The sequence below is a fragment of the Calypte anna genome, chromosome 14, assembly GCF_003957555.1.
Source record: "Calypte anna isolate BGI_N300 chromosome 14, bCalAnn1_v1.p, whole genome shotgun sequence".
NCBI classification, from domain to species: Eukaryota; Metazoa; Chordata; class Aves; order Apodiformes; family Trochilidae; genus Calypte; species Calypte anna.
Genome location: NC_044260.1, coordinates 4,275,035 through 4,294,680, shown reverse-complemented (window position 1 = coordinate 4,294,680; position 19,646 = coordinate 4,275,035). Strand labels below are relative to the sequence as shown.

At 36.3% G+C, this 19,646-nt stretch overlaps 1 protein-coding gene across 1 annotated transcript in view; it reads left to right on the top strand.

Moving 5' to 3' along the window:
- Positions 1-19,646, top strand: part of SDK1 (sidekick cell adhesion molecule 1) — a 383,067-nt gene that overhangs the window by 107,432 nt on the left and 255,989 nt on the right. Inside the window, exons 4-5 of the mRNA XM_030459721.1 lie at positions 2,887-2,993; positions 6,804-6,951. Of these exons, the coding sequence (XP_030315581.1) occupies positions 2,887-2,993; positions 6,804-6,951 (255 nt within the window). The remainder of the gene's footprint in view (positions 1-2,886; positions 2,994-6,803; positions 6,952-19,646) is intronic.

Genomic DNA, 19,646 nt, shown 5'->3' with positions numbered 1-19,646 from the left:
AGGTAATTGATATTACTTAGTGTCTTGCAGTTAAAGTAATATCTATATTGTGGCAGGTTGAAAAGATTCAAAACTTGTTATAAGACACCAAGTGAGTAAAGAACTAATTGCAGTCTTTGCATTTTGACATTGCTGACCCTGACTGAGCAGCTTTTCTTTGTATAATGATGCTGATTATGTGCACAGCCTGGCTCTTCCAGTGACTCTGCATACCCTGGTTTGTATTAAGAATTTATAAAAGAACCTTATAAATTCTTTGTGATCTGAGATCCATGTAATGAAAACAAATCGATGTTGCTGACTGCAGTAGCAATTTTTGTTGTGTTGATAAGAGTCTTTAAACTTTAAGCAGTTACTTTTTTCTTTTTTTTTTTCTTTTTTTTTGAATACCTCTCATATTTCTTTTTGAGGACTGAAGGTATTAATTTATTTGAATTAAGAAACCCCTAAGGTTGTGTCTAAGCAGCCGTGCACTTTCCTGCCAAATTACTTCAACTTATCTGATCAGTAAATTTAGTTTTTATAAATTTTATTCTGAAGAAAAAAGATCAGTTGGTGCATAAATCCCCTGTTCCAAATTTTGAATAGCTAAAAAGTTGAATGACTGAACAATAATAATATGTTATAATTCTGTCTTCATTATCCTTGCTTTAAAAATTTCATTAACCTTGGAAATAAATTCACTCAATGGAATAAAGTCTTCATTTGAATTTAGAAAGCACTATTTGTATCTCTTCTTGCACATCACAAAACAAGTTGAGCAGTGAAAGCATAAAACAAACAGCAGTATTTTGACTGTTAGGTCAAGAGAAAAATACTTTAAAAAAATAATTATAAAAAATAATCAGATGGAGATATGTATCAAGTATATGTTTGCAATTGTAAAGACAATTAGAGATGCCACCAATACCTATTTATCTCTTTCTCAGGTTTGTCACTGTCAAATCAGTCTCAAAAAATGTAAACATGTATTGTATATCTCTTTTAAAATTTTATTTTGCTATGTAATTCTTCACCTTACCTGCCTATTACTACCCAGTAGATCTACTGAGAAACCACTGCCTCGGTGGGTTTGGGCTGGTTTGGAATTTCTTAGGTTGCTGGGTTTTAGCTGGAAACTTGTAAAGGATTTTCATTTCTTCAGGCAATACACTGAGAATGTTTCCTGCTGAAACATTAAAAACCAAAGTAGGGCACTTCTGATCTAACAGGTTTGTTTGGTCCTAGTGGCAGAAGAAGTAACTCTGCAGTAGGCTTAGTACAGATGAATATCAAAATATGAAGCCTGGAAATTTGGCTTTACTAATAGACAAGCAGAAAAATAAAAGTTAGCTAAGTAAAACACTAAATCTAGGCTTAGGAACAAAAGCTTATTAAGCTACTTTAAGCCTTATTAAGCTATAAACTACTTGATAAAAAGAACTGTAAAAATGAATCATCAATATTTGTCAAAATATTTGATTTTTTAAAAATTTTGGTTTGGTTTACTTGTTTGGTTTGGGGTTTTTTGTTTGTCTGTTTGCTTTCTTGGTGTGTTTGTGTTTGTTCTCAGAAGGAAATTCTTCTGTAAGTAACTAAGAAAGCCTCATGACCTCTTTGATTTCTTTCTTATGCCTTGTTTTTTCACCACTTTTCTCTCTCTTCCCATGACATACTCATCAGGCAAGAGGCAATATTGCCAGCAAGTATTTCTTTCTGTTGGTTTTGCTGTCACTCCCCAAAAGAGCACTGTTTTGAGTCTTCCTTATCTTCCTAGCACAAATTGCCATCATCTCTGGAGAAAATGTGCTGATTGCTCTGCAGAAGGTCAGAAGGCAGCTTAGGCACAGGGGCAGGCAGACAACACAGTTGTCTTCAGCTTGTGTACTTGGGAAGCCTGGATCTCCCAGGAATCACAGGAGATAACTCAAAATTCTCTGTGGTGTCTGCCTCCACTTGAATTCAGGGTATTTTATTGCCTGACCTCTTGGCTACAGTGTATTTGGTTGTAATTATGATGCAGTAACTATATTCAGTATTATATTCAGATATTAAGTTCTGTTTAGTACATGGTATGTGTGAATGGGAGAAGAGATGCTGTCTTTTAGTGGAATTAAATTTTGAAGATTAAAACTCAGCAATTTTAGTTTTCCTTATCTTTTCATAAAGATTTTCATTAATCCTTCCATAATATCTTCAGAAGGTGACAGGGGGAATGTGCACGTTGATTAATGTTTTTTTAATGCAGGATTATCTATATTATTCATGTGTTTTATTCACATTAAAACTATCAGCTCATTTTCATGTTGGGTAATCAGATATAGTTGAATGCAGAAGGTGAACATTAGTGGACTAAGTGACTTTTTAAGCACAGTGAAGGGCAGAACAAATACAATGTACAATACTCTGTGTCTTTTTGTGTATTTCTCTGAGTTACAGAGGTCACAGTGTAGTAAACCTCTTTTTTTTTTTTCCATTGGAGACCTTTAACATTTCTTGTAAGCCTTCTTAATGCCTACATTTAGATTTTAGTCTCCTTGTGCCACCTCTGAACGAAATATCTGTCTTCTGCTTATGAATGAGGGTAGATAAAATTAAGGAAACCATTGAAGTGTGTTTCAAGAGAATTTATGCAGAACTAATTAGTATTTATCCAACGTAGGTTTTAAGACTGAAAGATATTTTATGCATTTCAAGGGTTTGGTTCTTTTCTTCTGCATAGTACAAACAATATTGCAGTCAAAGATCAGAGATTATATGAGAATGTTGTTTGTAAGAAAAAAAAGTATAATAAACATTTGATCCAATATGTAAAATATTAGAGGAGAAATAACAAATGCCACATGAAGTAGCATTGATCTGTCTTTACAAAGGAGTGCAAAATAATTCTGCATTTTTATCTTACAGGTATATCATCCCAGCTTTGAGGAAGGCTGATGCTGGCTTTTATCAGTGTGTTGTACGCAACAGGATGGGAGCGTTGCTGCAAAGAAGAGCTGAAGTTCAAGTAGCATGTATGTTGAATGGGAGTTATTCTGGGATTCATTAATTAACTCATTCTTTTTTGTGGTTAAAGCTGAAGATATTAGTAACATTTGCAAGCTTGAAATGTTACTGGGTGTCATATTTAATAAATCTTAAATATATCTCATCACATGAAATTTCACACTTAGTCTGGTTATCTAAATGTCATTTGAGAAGTGGAACTTAGGTAAATTGAATTCTTTACTAGAAACCCAAGTCCAAGGAACTGATTGAAGATAATCACTTGGTCATGAGGCAAATTAAATGGAATTTCCTCTGTTTTAAAATAAAAACACTTGAAAATTATACAATGTAAGTTTTGGTACCATGTTCACAGCTTCACTTTACTGCACTTAATTAGGTTACTGTATTTGTCTTGTCAACAATATCAGTAGTTTGATGTTTGATCTCTCAGTGGTATTGTCTCAGAAATGCTGGCAGGTAATATTAAAATAAACTGCTGCTAAAATGGAGATTTCCTTCCCTGTCTTCTGCCAGCCCTTACCCCCTTCTTTATATTCCTGCTAGAGATTTTGTCCTCAATCTGACAAGGGTCAGACCCTTGCAAGAACTTTTCTGAATATTCTTCTTCACTTTTAAGAAACTTCTCTGATTTGTTTATTTTTTTTTAAAGCAACAATTATTTTGTAGGTTTTGCCAAAATACTTCTTCCCTGTCTTATTCCCTACACAGCTGTACAGGCAGCTGCAGTGGCAGAGTGAGGGAGCAATTCTTGAGGAAATACTTGAGGGGAAAGATGGTGACAAAGCACAGAACAGAAATACTCTGCCTCAATACTGCTGCTAAAGAATTTTGTCTCCTGAGAAGGCAGGTTTACTCCCCTCTGATTGAGGGAAGGATTTGCAGTGAGGTGTCCTGTTTCTCCAGGCTTTTTTTTTTTTTGTGTGTGTGTATTTGGTTGGTCTTGAGAGAGAAAGGAAGAGTAATTCTTTACTTTTCTTTGGTTTTAATTTTAATTTTCCCCCTGTAGAACTTGTATTTCTGCTTTGCTGAACAAGACTATAGAGCTTTATCTCAAGATTTCTCTCTCATTTAAGCATTATATTTATTGTTTATTTTCACTGACAATGACACTGAGACAAAGCAAAGCAGGTATTATATGACTGGGGAGTTCTCTGCTCCTCAATGCATAGTGGTATCTGTGGCTTCATTATTGTCAGGGTTTAACACTGGCCCGGCAATTAAACCGAGTACCAGATGCTCTCTATTAATCTCTCTCTCCTCCTTGATAAGGAAAGGAGACAGAATAAGGGAGAGAGACTTATGGGTTGGAAACTAAACTACACAACTTTAATGAAGCAGTAATGATAAATAGGAAAAAAATTACTAAATATATAAAAAAATATACAGGAAAATGGATACCACATTCCTTCCCCCTCTTCCCCCAATAACTCTCACGTCACCACCGAGGCTGTAGGGCAGCCCTGGGAAAGTCCAGGCTGGAATCCTGGAGTCAGCAGCAGTCAGGAACTGGAGGCAGGAACACACAGATACAGGCTGGCACAGATCAAGAGCACAGGCAGAGGAACAGACAGAATCCTTCCAGGATGCCGGGTGAAGGAAGGGAAGCAGGAAAGGCAGGAAGGGCAGGCAGCCAGAAGCTGGAAGCAGGAAATCATGGCTTGGCCCTCGTGATCCCTCAAATTTATACTGAGTATGACGTATATGGGATGGAATACTCTGTTTGGTCAATTCTGGCATCTATCTTGTCCCTTCTTCCCTAAAGGAGGGCTGCAGGTGGGACCTCTTTATCCTCCTGGAGGGTAAAAGTTTTCCTCAGAGCTGGGCAGTGTCCTTGGCTCTGCACACCAGTCTCTAGCAGTAACTATAAACATCAAGTGTTATCAGTCCTAGAAGCACACACTGTCTGAGAAACTTGCTGTTAATTTCAGCAAGTGCAGCTGCTTACAAGAGACTTAGCTAAAAGCAAAAGTACAAGACAGAAAATCACCTTTATCCTGGCCCAAACCAGGACATTTATAGAAGTCTGTTAGTCAGATTTGTACTTTGCTCCTGTGGATTGAAGTGTTCTACAAGTTTCCTCTCCTATTTTTACAAGTTTATCTCTTTTTTTCTCTACCTGGAGTAACTATTGATCCTATGCAATTTTAAAAACTTGTTTAAGTATTTTCAGTCTAAATTAATTGATTTTAAGCTGTGTGGATATAACAAATACATAATATTTTATTGTATTTTACTCTTTTGTTATTCTCAAACATATCAGACAGCAGTGTTCCAAGGGGGTTACAAAAGTAACCTTATTTATTCATAAAGAGTTCACAGAAAAGGATTGATTTTTGCCACTGGATAGATGATGCTTCCCAAAACTGCTCAAAGTCTCTAGTAACAAAATGAAAGGCACAATTACAATGTACACTGAGAAAGATCTGAGGTATTTTCCATGTTGTAGATCTCTGAAGTAGCAGTGAACTTGTTAAATTATTTAAAAATCACTCTCAACACATGATAACATATTACTTAACAAAATAGGAAAGGATATTTGTGAGAAAACTGCTGAGTAAATCTTAATTACAGACTGGGCTTCAAAACTCTTGGATTGTGAAGACTGAAATAATCACGAGAGTGAAGTTAATTACAGCCACCTATGCAGTTTGAAACTTCTTTTCAAATAGGTGATCTGATTATAACTGCAAGAAATATGAAGCAAGAGGAAGTACAATGCTGATTATGTCTGAATAAATAACTTGAAAATTATGAAGATGATTAAAGCATCTTTAAAATAACATGTGCTTTTAATTTCTGCTCTTGTTCTGTTTCTTCTTATCTCCCACCATTTGCAGACCTTGCAGTAGTCTTCTATGTTTCACTGCCCTTGGCATCCCTTTCTGCAGCAGAGAACTTGTTAAGAATCCTGTGGTCCTTAAAAAAGAAAATAAATAGCTCTCTCTCTCTCTGTGTCACTTTCTAGGTTTGAAGAAAATTAAAATGTATGGAAGTTCTTTGGAGGGCAAATAAGTAGGGAGCCTACAGTCCTGTTTATTTTAATGAAATGTGATACAAAAGGCAAATGAAAAATGAGAAGAAAATTTTCACTGAATTTTTACAAAGACTTCATAGATCTGTGAACTTGCCTATGAAATAAAAGCTTCAGACAGTGGTTCTGGAACTGTAGTTTTCTGTCTACCACTAAATTTTTTGTTAAAAGCTGTTCTCTAGTACTGCTGATGCTTTTGTAAATATCAGAGATTTAGATGCACTATATAAATTGTTGCACAGTTCCAGAACAATTCAGAGCTACTGACATGACTATAGCCTTGTTCTTTTGGTATCCATTTGGGTGTCATGCACAGATCTTACTATAGATTGGTTTGTCTCCAAGTGCTAGAGCTTCTTGTCTCTTTGTGTAGCTATGGATGATTTCTAGAATCCTGGGGACCAAAACATCGACAAAATTATGGACATTATTTTCATTCCTTTAAATTGCACAGGATTTTTTTTTTTTTTGTGCAAGAAATTATTTAAAAACAAAACAAACTTCCATTAAAATGTCATTTGCATATGACAACACTGGGTTATAGCAAAAGAACACAAAGGGCATACAGTACTGCTGACTGATGTGCTTCTTGTGAGCACAAGCAGCTCTTGGGTTTGCTTGTTCATCCAAATCTATATTAATCAAAACTGTCTCATGATTTTTAATGTCATATTGACTAATTATAACAGTGCCAATGACTATTGTAAACCACAATTATTTATCTATCTGCTCTAAAGGTATGGAGTGAGAACTTCCAGGACTCAGTATATTTTTTTCTTTGCAGACATGGGAAATTTCATGGACTCAAACCAGAAAAAAAGAGTGACTCAAGGACAAGCTGCAGTTCTAAACTTCCCAGACATACTCAGCTATCCAAGGCCACAAGTGACATGGTTTAGAGATGGACACAAGATTATACCAAGCAGCAGAATGTAAGTCAATTCAAAGCTCAAACTACTCCCACCCCAAAATATGATTAATTATATTTGATAATGCCACTTACATCTTAAGTACACTAATTAATATTTAAAGAGAATAAAGTAGCTTTGTTCAATCTAAGTTTGAGATAAATGACTATTTTTAGATGGTCTCAGAACTTACTAAGCAGTTTGACAAAATAATTCATGTGATTTTAATGGTTCTGGTGCAGCATAAGGGACTGGATACACAGAGTGTCTGCACTTCCTTCACCCTATTCATTTTGGAAAAGTAAATGTTCATCTCCCAATTACGTTTACTTGAGTGGACTAACTTAATGAATGCTGAGATTTTTCAACATGACTCTGATTATTTTTTTTTTCCTAGAATTATTCTTAGTACTATTTTTCTCATGATTTAGGACTTGGTACTATTTTCCTCATTCTAAATATCACTTTTTTTTTCTGTATCTTTTTACCCACAATGACAGTTTTATTTCTTTATGACTAAGTAGTAGCTCATTCACTAATGGCACAGTACTTGCTCTTTGATTAGTTATTATCTCAAGGTGTGCTCATCCTTTCCTGAAACAGATATGAAGTCATCCTTTGTTTTTACCTGTACAGTTCTATTTACAGACTGAAGCTATTAGCAGTAACATCAAAAAATGTAGATAAAACCTTTTTTTACTTGCCTAATTTCTTAAGGAAATTGTTGAAATGCCAAGACTGTTGACGGTTATTTTTGTCTGTGTATTCTATGTTAGTGTTCAAAAGGATAGATGTGCTAGCAAGTGATGGCAATGGGATATTGCTGAGTTCCAGAAGGGGAGTTGAGTTTTTAGAGTTTATATTAGAAAGGCAAAACTCTTCTGGGTTTTAATTTTGTTAATTTGTACTGTATATTTTACCGTATTAAGTGCAGTTTTTAAACCTGAAAGCCAGTATTATAGGTTAAAAAACCCTGCTACAGTTACTATTGCAGGGCTGTGGAGCAACTCTGTAATAATTTATGAATAATTTAATAGTAATTTGATGGGAAACAAGCTGCTGGAAGATGCAGCAATGGGTTTCTGGGCAATCACTTGGAGAGCTAAGCAACAAATCCTGAGTTATTTACCATTAATAATCTACTTCTTGCACTCCTGCCACATCACAAATTTTCTTCTGTCAGTGCTGAGAATACACAAATCAAAAATTTGCAGATGGTGAGAAACCCTCGTTATCCAGGTCCTGGAGAGTTTCTTGGGATGTGTTATGAGGGAAGAGAGCAGAGCAATGCAGGCAAGCACACATTGTCTGAAAAATATGTCTGTGGGAGTTGCAACAGTTTGGGAAATTTGTAAGTACAGATGTGTGTTGTGTATTAGCTGATATAAAATCTTAATTTTCCTAATCTGTACTTCACTCTTACTCATTCCTTTTGGGAATGTTAGGATAGAACCACTTGTAACTCATAGCAGTGTGGTAATGCTTACAAATGGGAAAACTGCAAAACAGTTCTATAGTAGGGATCAAATATACCTGAAGGTTTTCACATGTATTTTATTTTATTTCCCTGGTCAGAAATTTTACCTGGAAGGAATCCGAGGACATTTGTCTATCTTGGGTGGGAATTTCTAAATACATTTGTAATAGAAGTACACATGCTGAAAGTGTCAATCTCTGGGGAAGTTTGATATATATCCTATAGTAAGCCTGATAAATTCAGGAAGTGACAGATTTATAGTACACATACCAATCATCAGTGCATTTTACGTGTAGTAGATCTGCTGCTCCCTCAAAGTACTGGAAAACCCATCTAGCATCCACTCATGTATTGCTGTGAATAAATATGGCAGTCCTAGAAATGCAGGGAGCCTGAGACTCAGAGAGGATGAATAGAAACCTGTGACAAATGTAAAAATATCTCATGAGAACTCTGCTTCTTATCTGTGGAGAGAGTTGTGCATTTAACATCATGTTTTCTGTATACAAAGTGCATCAGATTAGTAAGGGAGCCAGTTTGCTGCAGCTTGCTAAACTGATCAGTTAAATTGATACAACCACCTTCTATGGATGCTCTTTAAACTGATTAAAAGTACCTTATATTGCTAAAATCACTGAAAAGCTTTTTTTAATCCTCTTCAACAAGCTGACAATGACTTGGCCAAATTAATCAGCTACTCTGTCAGCTATAATAGTGATTTTTAAGACTGACATGGCTGCAGTGTATGCAGGAAATGAGCAGTGCTAAAAATCAGGAAGGACAATGGTGGTAGGGTACCCAAGAGTTTCTCATTAGCACCCACTGAACACAGGCAACACTGACCTCACCCAGTATTTTATCTGCAGCAACTTTTAATAAAACATCCAATTCAAATAGTGACCAAAGTTAACTCTCACTCATGTTGTTCTGCTATTTAATGATTCCCATGCTTACATACCCAGGGCTGCTCTCACCAACAGCATGAATTCATTTCATTGCTGCAGAGTGTGCTGAGGTGGCCTTATGTGAGAAATATCAAAGATCAAAAGTGAGGACTAGTTCTGAAAAAAAAAATTCTTAAGATGTTCCAAGTAACACCATTTGACTGGCTCTGCAGGAGGGTTTACTTGGCAGGTCTGAGATAGTGATGATGTCTTTCACTTTTTACTGGTATTTAGGACATTTATAAAGAGGGATTCTGCCAGCTATTCAGAAATTAAATGGTCATGTATTTCTAGGAGCCAAGACAACTGAGTTGCTGAAGAGTCAAAAAATTCTGGTATCACTGCATGTATTTTTTTCAAACATCCTTTACAATACGTCAAGTAGGATTCTTATTTGTTCTTGGTTTTCTAATAATTATTTATACACTTTTACACAGTTGCCAGTTCTAACAGGTCATAGAATAGTTTGAGTTGGAAGGAACCTTTAAAGGTCATTCAGGCCATCTTCTCTGGTAGAAAGTTTTCTTTGAGACATAGGCAATTTTTTTTCAAACTGCATTTTCTGTTGAATAAATGTTGTGTAACATGCAAGTTGGAATCATGCAGCAAATAGCTACATTAATTCCCATTTTAGTGGTGTTGCTGCTATATAATTCATTAAACCTGTGAATAAAACCAAGAGCATCACAAGTTCCTCCTAAATGAGTAGCATGTGAAGTCAACAAATCCCTGTCTAATGTATGAATGTCAGGCAAATGGTCTGCATGTGCCCATGGGGCTGTTGTTAGAGTTTATGACTTAAGGCAACGAGCAAATAAGCAACAGACTCAGTGCAAGACACTGGTGTATATTTAAATATTGAAGTCCTAAAGTTTTCTTCCCCCTCCTACTGCAGTGTGCATGTATATTCATTTTGGCTTTTCTGCACTAGCTGTCAGCAAAGCCTCAGCTTGATATTTTAAAGGGTTATTTCTAGATCATCAGAAGGAAGCTGTGTACTTCCTTCTTCCTTTCCTACCAGGAAAAGCATGAAGTAGCGAATCACAGAGATCAGCAGCAAGAGAAAAGAAGCAAGGAGAGGAGGAATCAGGGTAAAGGATGGTTTTTCTTATTATCTTACATGAGATTTTCCAAGAAATTTCACAAAAGACTTCACGTTACACCTGGACAGATGAATGTTTTCCAAATGCACCAGCCTAATGAGGACTTACAGCTGCTCTATTATCCAGGGTCTTGACTCATGGGCTGATTTTGCTCATTTCCCCTTATCCTTAGAGAAAACAATGCCTCTCAAAAGGTAACTGCATCCAAAGAAATCACTACTTTGAGATGTCAAGCCTTCAGCTTGCCTATACTGGGTGTACTTCATCAGACTTAAAAGTAGAGTGCACCTCACTTTTGTTTTTCACACAAGGCATGTGCTGTACCTTGGAGAGGCACAAAGGACAGTAGCACCATCAAGGTCTACAATTTCTTTTCAGTTGTGGTATTGAGGAATTAAATTCTTAGTACTCTTAGAGAGGTTTTTTTTACCTGTTTTGAAGTGAAGGACTTCCCACTGAAAACGTTCACTCTAGGTACCAATTCATTTCTTGTTGGTTTCTTCTGTAAGAAAACTTCTGCCATGAAGACAGTATTACTGTTGTCATTAGTTTTCTTACAGTGAAACTGTTTTTCCCCCCTAGTAAGCTGCAGTTACATAAATATTAACACATATCTTCTGTTAGTGCAATTATGTCTGACACAAAACAGGAAAGTTAATTTTTGTCATAGTAAAGGAATTTCTGGTGTGTCCCTTGTGACTGGGTGGACATTTTGTCACTTAGTTACTGTTAATAAGTCAAAACACTTTGCAAATGCACTTCAGCCCACAAGACAGGGAAGAGGAATTGCATTGCCTTTAGGGATACATGAGTTAAAATCTGTTTTTTGCAGTAAGAGTAATTCATTATGTATTTGTATGTGTGTGGTCATTAATGACTTAGAATGAATGTGCTGACAGACTATGGAATGAAGATGTTAGGAACAAACAAATGTCAAACATGACTTGCTGTGATTTTGAATGCCTGTACTACCTTGCAAATAAGCAGAACTGGTACAGATTTCCTAGTCATTTGTTAAGGTAAATTTGCAAATATATTAATGACAATCTCAGAAAAAAAGATGATCTGTAACTAAATAGGCTTTAAAAGATGGGAAAAGTTAAAATATCTAGGAATAATACATTGGATTTTGGGCTGATATTAACATTAGATTAGATTTTACCTTGATAGCAGTTGACTTAATTTGCCGTGTATCTATTTTTCACTTGAAAGCAAACACCACTTCATCTTTATGAGCAGTTCTAGTGCCAGCAATGCCTTTGTCTACAAGTATTAGCCTGGCATACAACTTAGGTTAGTTGCACATAATTACTTTTCACATACACCAGATAATACTTTAATTAAAATTGTGATGATTAGCATTAGTGAACAATAAATTCAGACACTGTCAACTCTGCAGTGTATTAGGTGAGCAATATTAAACAAGAAAAAAAAAGTTTGCATATCTCTTAAGTCTGCTAATACTGTGAAGTGAATTGATACCTCTTAGCAGTAATAGACAGTAAAAAGCCTATAGGCTGCTTTTCTCTGTCTGTGCCTTCTATAGACACCACGTGAGCTGAAAATTTGGTACCTGGAAATTAAATTATTTACTTCAATTGAAATTCATTTGTACCCTGGAATTCAAACTTCTACATTGAGTAATTTCAATTTGAAGGAATAGGCAGCACAAGGAATCATCTTCTATAAAACTTCATGGTGATTCCCAAGGCCCAGATGCATATGGGGAAATCTCCCATCACTTCTTCAAGTGCTCAGTTTGAGCAATCCTGGATGCTGTCAGTGGGCTGGTTTGAGTATCATTGTGTACTGTGCTCAATAGAGGAAAATGTTAACACCTCAGGGTAAGCAAATCCCAGGATTATTTTCTAAAGCTGTTTGACTTGTCTAGAATCAACCTCACTGTTTTTCTCTCTGATCATAATTTGTTTGCCACAGGTTTTAAACATATGTTGCAGAAATTAATTTTTTCAGACCTCTTAAGAGTGAAATCTTGTGTGCTGGTTAGTGGAAGGGAGAGCAAGACAGTCACATTTGGGGGCCATGTGTGTGCTGAGTACAGTAAAGTCCCTTCTAGGTGGAAGAGGGATGGTAGGAAAAAAAATAGCTGCCAAAGAGCATGGCTTTTAGCAAGACTCATTTGAAAGTGGATTCCTCTCTAGAGAGAGACTCCAGCTGATGAGATGTGAGGTACATGTTGGGATTTGACCAATATGTTTTATTACAAATTTGGACCACAAATCACAGAGGGTTTTTTAATATCTATTTTTTTTCATAAGCCAAGGGAAGCTGCTACCATTATGTTAGCACTGTACAATCCATATTTTTTTGCTAGAAAAACAGTGGATGCTTGGAACTAATATTGTGTTTTAATGGCCCTCAGCTGCTCACAGTTTCTTTCAGCACAATCCTCAGCAGCTGTAAATTTCAGTAAGACTTTAAAGACCACTGCTTAAGAGGAAAATCTGTTGGATATTGTTTTTCCTAAGATGATCACATTTAAACAACAAAATCATTTTTATGTGCCGCTGCATTTATTAATCATAGATCTGGAATTTGTAAAAAAAGGGAATGGAAATGTCACTAGGAGGAAATCTTCTTGCTCTAAGCATGGTTTAGTTATCACAGCTTGCAGTAGAAATTGATTTATGACTTTGTTGCTTTCTGGGGACAAATGTACTTTGAGAGACAAAATATGGACTATGAAAAGTGTTAATAGCATAATTCTTTGAAAAGGAGCTATGTGCTATTACTTCAAAATCATATCCAATTTAGAGGTGGGTAAATGTGGAAACCCATTGACATTTTGCTTTGGGGCTCACTTCTTGAATCTGTTGCCTTTCCTAATCAGAAATAAATATTATTAGGGACAAATCACAAATAGAATCCTTTAACAACCAATGTGCTTTTGTGGAAAAAGTTTTTTTTCTCCTTTTTTTAACTTCTCTGTCTAGAAGTGAAAATGTCTTAATACTCAGTCAAGATCAGATTATTTTAAATTGTGGCAGTCATTCTTAAAAGCAAATATGCTATCAGAAACCTATTGCTTTATGCTGAAGTAATGGCAATTGTTTAAAAATTCCTGGGACCAATTTATCTCCTGTGACCCATCACAGTTCTCTCTTTTTATGGAAATAGATACAAAATACTTGTGACTTATCAAATATAGCTGAAAGTAATATCTTATGTTTACCACTTAACTTATACCAATCAAAACTGACTGAAGTAAAACTTACCTGTTAGAACATCAGGCTGTATACTACAAAGGATTATTAATTTTTTTTTTTTATGCAGAAATGGGCAAATTCTCTCCTTCCTCATGACTCTAGTGTGGTGGTGGTGGTGATGTGGTTTTGTGGGTTTTGAGTTGTTTGTGGGTTTTTTTATGATGTACACTGGTTTTCAGACATATAAGTTTGTAATTTCCTAGCACAAATTTATGTATAAGAATTTTAAAAGCCAATCTTTCTGTAAGATTTCCTTTCATATTGAAAACTGCTATGTGATTCAGGAAGAAAAAAAACCACACAGAACTTTGCACTCTGGGGATGTATTGTGGCTTTTGTGGTTGATTTGCATCAAGTCTACTTTGTTAACAGGATTCCACTTGAATTTAAAGAATTTGGTACATGGAATCAAATGTGAAGCAGACCTTACATTAATTAATGCTGCAGAGAAAGGAAGAAGCTGGCAGTCTGCCTGTGGCTTATCTCTGATCCTTAGTTGTGAGTGGAATCTTTAGCTGGTTTGTGTTTGGCCTTCATCTAACAGATACCAAATGAATTTAAATAAATTGTAAATGCCTTGTTGGAGGTTTCATTGGTTTGTCTGATCTGTATGAGTGGGGTGATATTTGGCTCTGGTGAAACTTTGCAAAGGCATCTTGCATTTAGAAGTGAGAAAAAAACAGTCAGACTCTGCCAATATTCACATGGAAGCTATTTCTCTGCTCCATGTTAGCACTGCTTTTGATTTCTTAATATATGCCTGTGGCTATCTTTGTGTATTACAGAAATCTGTTGTTTTACTTCAGGACCAGTTCTAGGCATAAGCAACCAAGACATCTGTTTATTGGGGTGATCCCAGTCATCACTTGCCAGCTTTATTGTCTTTGCTCTTCCCTCTAAAATCCTTTCAAAAGAATGGGGAAAAAGTAGAATATGTGAGCCTGTTTTTCATCATAACAGTGGCATAGGGAAAGGATAAGAAAGAAATGCTGGAGGAAGGCTATGCTTCTCCTCCCCTTCCATCTGGCTGATGGATGTTGTCAGCACAGAACCATAGCTAGGTCAGTGTTGGTGTGTGTGTGAAGTTTGTGGATACTGTAAGAGAGACTTTGTTGTTTTACCCTGAAGGAGAGAAGAAAGAGGAACTTAGATGGGGGCATGGCCTGGGGAAATGGTCCCAAACCCTAGGAGGAGGAGAGGGCTGAAGAGGAGGAGTTGGGAAGACTCTGGTCTAGGAGTGGTGGTCTTCAGCTTTCACTAATGCAGCAGAGGGAGTGTCAATGTCCTGAGAGAGTGTAGCCTGTGCTTGTGCCACCATCTTACTGTGAAGCCTCACAGGAAAAAAAGCCCCCAAAAATCAGAGAAGTTCCCACACCTGTCTCATTCTTCTGTAATTTCTTCCCCCAAAATCTTACTGACCCTCTCAGTCCGAATTCCCATCACCACCCCCACCCATATTGCCACTGATCCTTCCCAGCCTTGTTCCCTCTGGCCCTATCCTCCAGTCACTGAAAAACTGAACTTTGCCAACATTGTTTGTAGTGGCTTATTTTTAAGATTAGAACCTAATGTTCAAAAGCAGGAAAAGAAACATCTCGCAATTTCTAGCTTCTAAGTTTATGGCTCCTTGAAATCTCAGAACAGAGGTATAAAGGAGATCTTATTTAGGAAAAGCACTTTAAAGCATTGAAGCTTGGCTGTGTACAACAATATTTTTATGTAATTTTTCTCCAAGACCTCAATGGCTATTCAGTTTTTAAAATAGAACTTCACTAGATTTTGCTCAGTGATTTTTAAGGAAACTTCATTTTTTGGTGTTGTTCCCCAACCAATACTATTTGCAAGAAGTTTAAGAACTCTGCTGCTGCCTGCCAGCTGCCATGTGTTCTTTTCCTACTCCCAGCATAATACCTCTTCACTGGAAGAAGAGTGTAATACTTTCATAATAATCACTAGCTCAAATCACTGATTATTTTAAAACAACAAATCACATTTTTGGCAATCCATCACCTGTTTCCATGGGAACTGAGCCCGGCCTTAGCAGCAACAAGAAGCAGAGTTTATTGGGATACTTAGAACTTTCAATGGTTGTTGTTAGGCAGCTGCATTTTCTGTTTACCCAACAGATATTGCAGAAACAACCTCACAATGCATTTCATTTGAATTTATTTATATTTTTTCATATTTTTCACAACTTAGCAGAAATGTTATGATCAAGGAGAGAAAATGTCAATAATTGTCCATACATGTAGTCATTCTTTGATGTTTCTATGAAGTGTCCTTACTATTCTTTTGACTAGGACTGTGACTTAAAAGTAATGGGAAAATGTCCTGTCCTGAGGATTCAGTTGGTAGGTGGATGTTCCCACTTTAAAGGGTGTGAGGTATTGTCCTTTGGTTACCTTATCACAGTTTCTGCTCTTTGAAGTCATATTTACACCATGCCTCAGAACAATAATTTCCCCAATCTGCAGCTCATCTTCCAGAGCTCAAATCATCTCAATTCTTTCTATTCCAGAACTCCATGTAGCTCCTCTGCCTGTAATTCCTGCCTCCCAATTTTTCCTGTCATCCACAGCCAGGTTCTCAGCTCAGACATACCCTTTGCTCTTCATCTTTCCACTTAGACACCTTTCTACCTTTCCATGGGTATCTACCACCCAAGCTGTTGCTTTGTCTCCCTCTGACATTTTCCTTTTCTTTGCCCAAATCTCCTCCCAAAGTTTCTCTACCATCTCTGTTACCTTCTCTGCTTGACCCCCTAGCTCAGGGCTCCAGAACCTGCAGTTCAGTTCCTGTCCAGACATGGCTGTTGCTCCCCATCCCCATCTTTCATTGGGGACTCTGGCCAGATGTGTACAATGAAAATGTTAACTTAGATTCTGGAAAAGAAGCAGAAATCTGGATCATGGCTGCACTGACCATCCAGCAGCACTGACAGCAGCTGGAGAGGAGGATAGGAGGCAAATCAAAAAAAAAGGTAGTCATATAAAGACCACTATTTATAAAACTCTTTTACAGATTTAGTAACTAGTAGCTAGGATTTAAATATACTGTTTAGCTGTAGATTTGTAGGCAGGATTTTAGTATCAAAGAGAATAATTGGGGAGCTAATTGAATATAGTATTAATATGCATAGCTAGCCAGCTATTTTCCCTTTTCTTCCAACTGTTTTAGAATGAAAACCATTACTCTTGCAGCTTGTCATTTTTTTGGTTCAGAAGTGAGGCAGACATTTAAGACAAATGTTGAATCTTGAAAAGGTGTTCTAGTACAAGACTACTCAAAAAACCTCACTGTGTCATCTGCTTCCATCTTCTAATCCTATTCTCATCATCACATCTTGAATTTGGTTTGAAAGTAAGTATTTTGGGGCAAAAGAGATCTTACGTGCTAATAAACATGTTGGATAGAAATTAAGCTCTATTTGTCTTGCAAATAGGAGAGAGGAAATTGTTAGCTGCTGAGGCACAAGGGGAGAAATGCTGATTTCCTCAGTCTCAAAGTATCTCTGAAGTGCTTCCACTAACATGAAGCATTTTGTACAACTCTTGAGGATAGCAAAACCAATCTGTAGCTCTATTTGTCAGCTGCTAATACACTGGATCTTTCTTGGTCAATTTTAGATAAATTAACTGTCCTGTAGTTAAACACCACAGTTCCTCGATTTGTTGGATGTTCCCAGACTATATTTTAATAATAATCATTAATAATAATAGTAATAACAACAGCAACAGTGATAGCAACAACAATAATTTAATAAGACCCAGGAGTTAGCAAAATCATTTTGTTTCAGTGAAATAAAGAGAAGTGGTTGTTGAATATTTTAATGCCTGGTAACTGCTAATCCATAGCTGTCAATGTTAATTTCACAAAATAAAAAACTTTAAGGTGCTGAAGGCTCACTAATCAAGATTCATAAAGAAATAATTCCAGTTGTCATCCTCTTCTCTCTTTGGGAAACCACCTGTATTCAGGAAACAATAGCAGAATGGAAAATACAAAGCATGAAATGTAATAGGGTGTGTAAAATGTAACTTGTTTTTTTCTCCTGAAACCTAGAGAGGTAATACTGGATGAATAAAGAGCCTGAACTTTATTCCTGATTTTTAAAATAATTTAAGCAGAAGTGTTTTGTTGTTAGGAAGATTTTTGATCGAGGAAAACCTTTTAGATTTTTTTTCTTTTTTTTTTTCTGGGAAATAGTAATGAATGATGGGATCTCTCAAACTGCTGTCATCTACTCTAAAGCCTTCTGCACCCAATGGGATATTCACTTAATCTGTTGTCATACATTCTGTTACTGGTAGGTGTGAATTGTAGTCATTTCTGTAGTAAAATATTCATGTCCATCAAATACTTTTTTATCTTTCGATAGGTTTGTGTTAGACAGCACAGACAAATTGTTTTACAGCAAAAGAAAAGATTAAACATTCTATTTGCTGCACCTTGTTTTAGTGCAACACAAAGAGCTGACGCATGATGTGAAATGGTCAAAAAGTATGACAAGAGATCTAAGCTACTCAGCCAGATACCAGATGATTTGCTATTAGTTTAAACTTTTAAGTACTCTATTTCCTACCTAATTTATGCCTTTGAAATAACATAATAATAAAACTTTCCTTTGTGTAACATCAAAGCACCTTCCAAAGGGCTCCTTTTTTCACTCACATGCGAACCTTGAAAAATACCAAAACTCCACTGGGTCTTTACTCACATGCAAATGTTGAATATCTCCTTTTATTAAACTGCAAAAGGGATTTACCAGAATTATGAAAAGTACTCTGAGCTTGTGCTTTATAAATGCTAATATGAAATCTAGTATTTTAATAAGTTTTTTTTAAATTTACATTTTTAAATATAGTGCATTGGGTGAGCTTTGAAGGTGCACCCCCCACACACACTTTGACATTTCTGTTCCAGCAATTGCCAACTCCTTTAATAAATCACACTTAAGTACACTCTTTGTACTTTAATCTTGTAACAATTAGAGATTATTTTACCCTGTCTTGTGCTAGCCAGTTGGAGGGAGTTATGCAGGGGACATATGCAGAGCAAAGTATGCAGAGGCTGGAGTGGGGTCAGGTGGGGAAATAGAAATCTTCAGAGTAGTAAAATATTGAGTCCCCATGTTGGGACCCACAACAGCAGCAAGGGGCTCCTTTGCAGAGTTCTGTGTAAAAAAGTTCTGTAAAAAAGAAGCCAGGTCTTCCAAGTCAGTCTCAGGTTTGTGGTATGTGTGTTTGCATTTGAAAAAAAGACATTCTTATGAAATTTGCACCCCATATTATTTTAATTACCAAATAGTTCAGAATTAGATTTGTAATTACAATTTGGCATCAGGTTTAAGTGTGCTGAAACAAGCATTTTTCTATAAATCTTATTTTCAATGAGACTGAAATGGTTGATGCTTGCCCTGAGTGTTTTGCTTGCTTGGTTTATTTTTCTTCCTGGAACAGTGTTTGCTGTCATTTGCAAACAAGAGAGATCAGTCTGTTATTTACTGAGGCTGAGTGAAAACACAGCATATTATCCAGTTGGAAGACAGAGTACACAGTAAGCAGATCAGGAAAATGTATTTCAATGCCAGCTTCATTAACTTGATAATCATCTCAATATATTCACTTGCAACTTCAACAATTAGTAGCCATAATTTTGTTTTGTTTTGTTTTGTTTTTTTCCAAATTATTATCTTTAATCAATGATATCAAAAAATCCCCAAGAAAAATTCCCTGGTAATTGGAAACTTCCAGAAAACTGTTCTACACGTGCAGCATTGCAGCAGAGAGAGCCACAGACCCAAAATTTGCACATTAATTCTGGATTCTAAATGGAGGAGTTCATCACAGGTGGTGTAACAGCAGCTCTCTTCTAAAGAAGCACACCTTAATTTCCATCATAAACCATATGTTGATTCAAAATATATTCATATTTCCAGATACCTCAACAGCAGGACATGGTCACATGG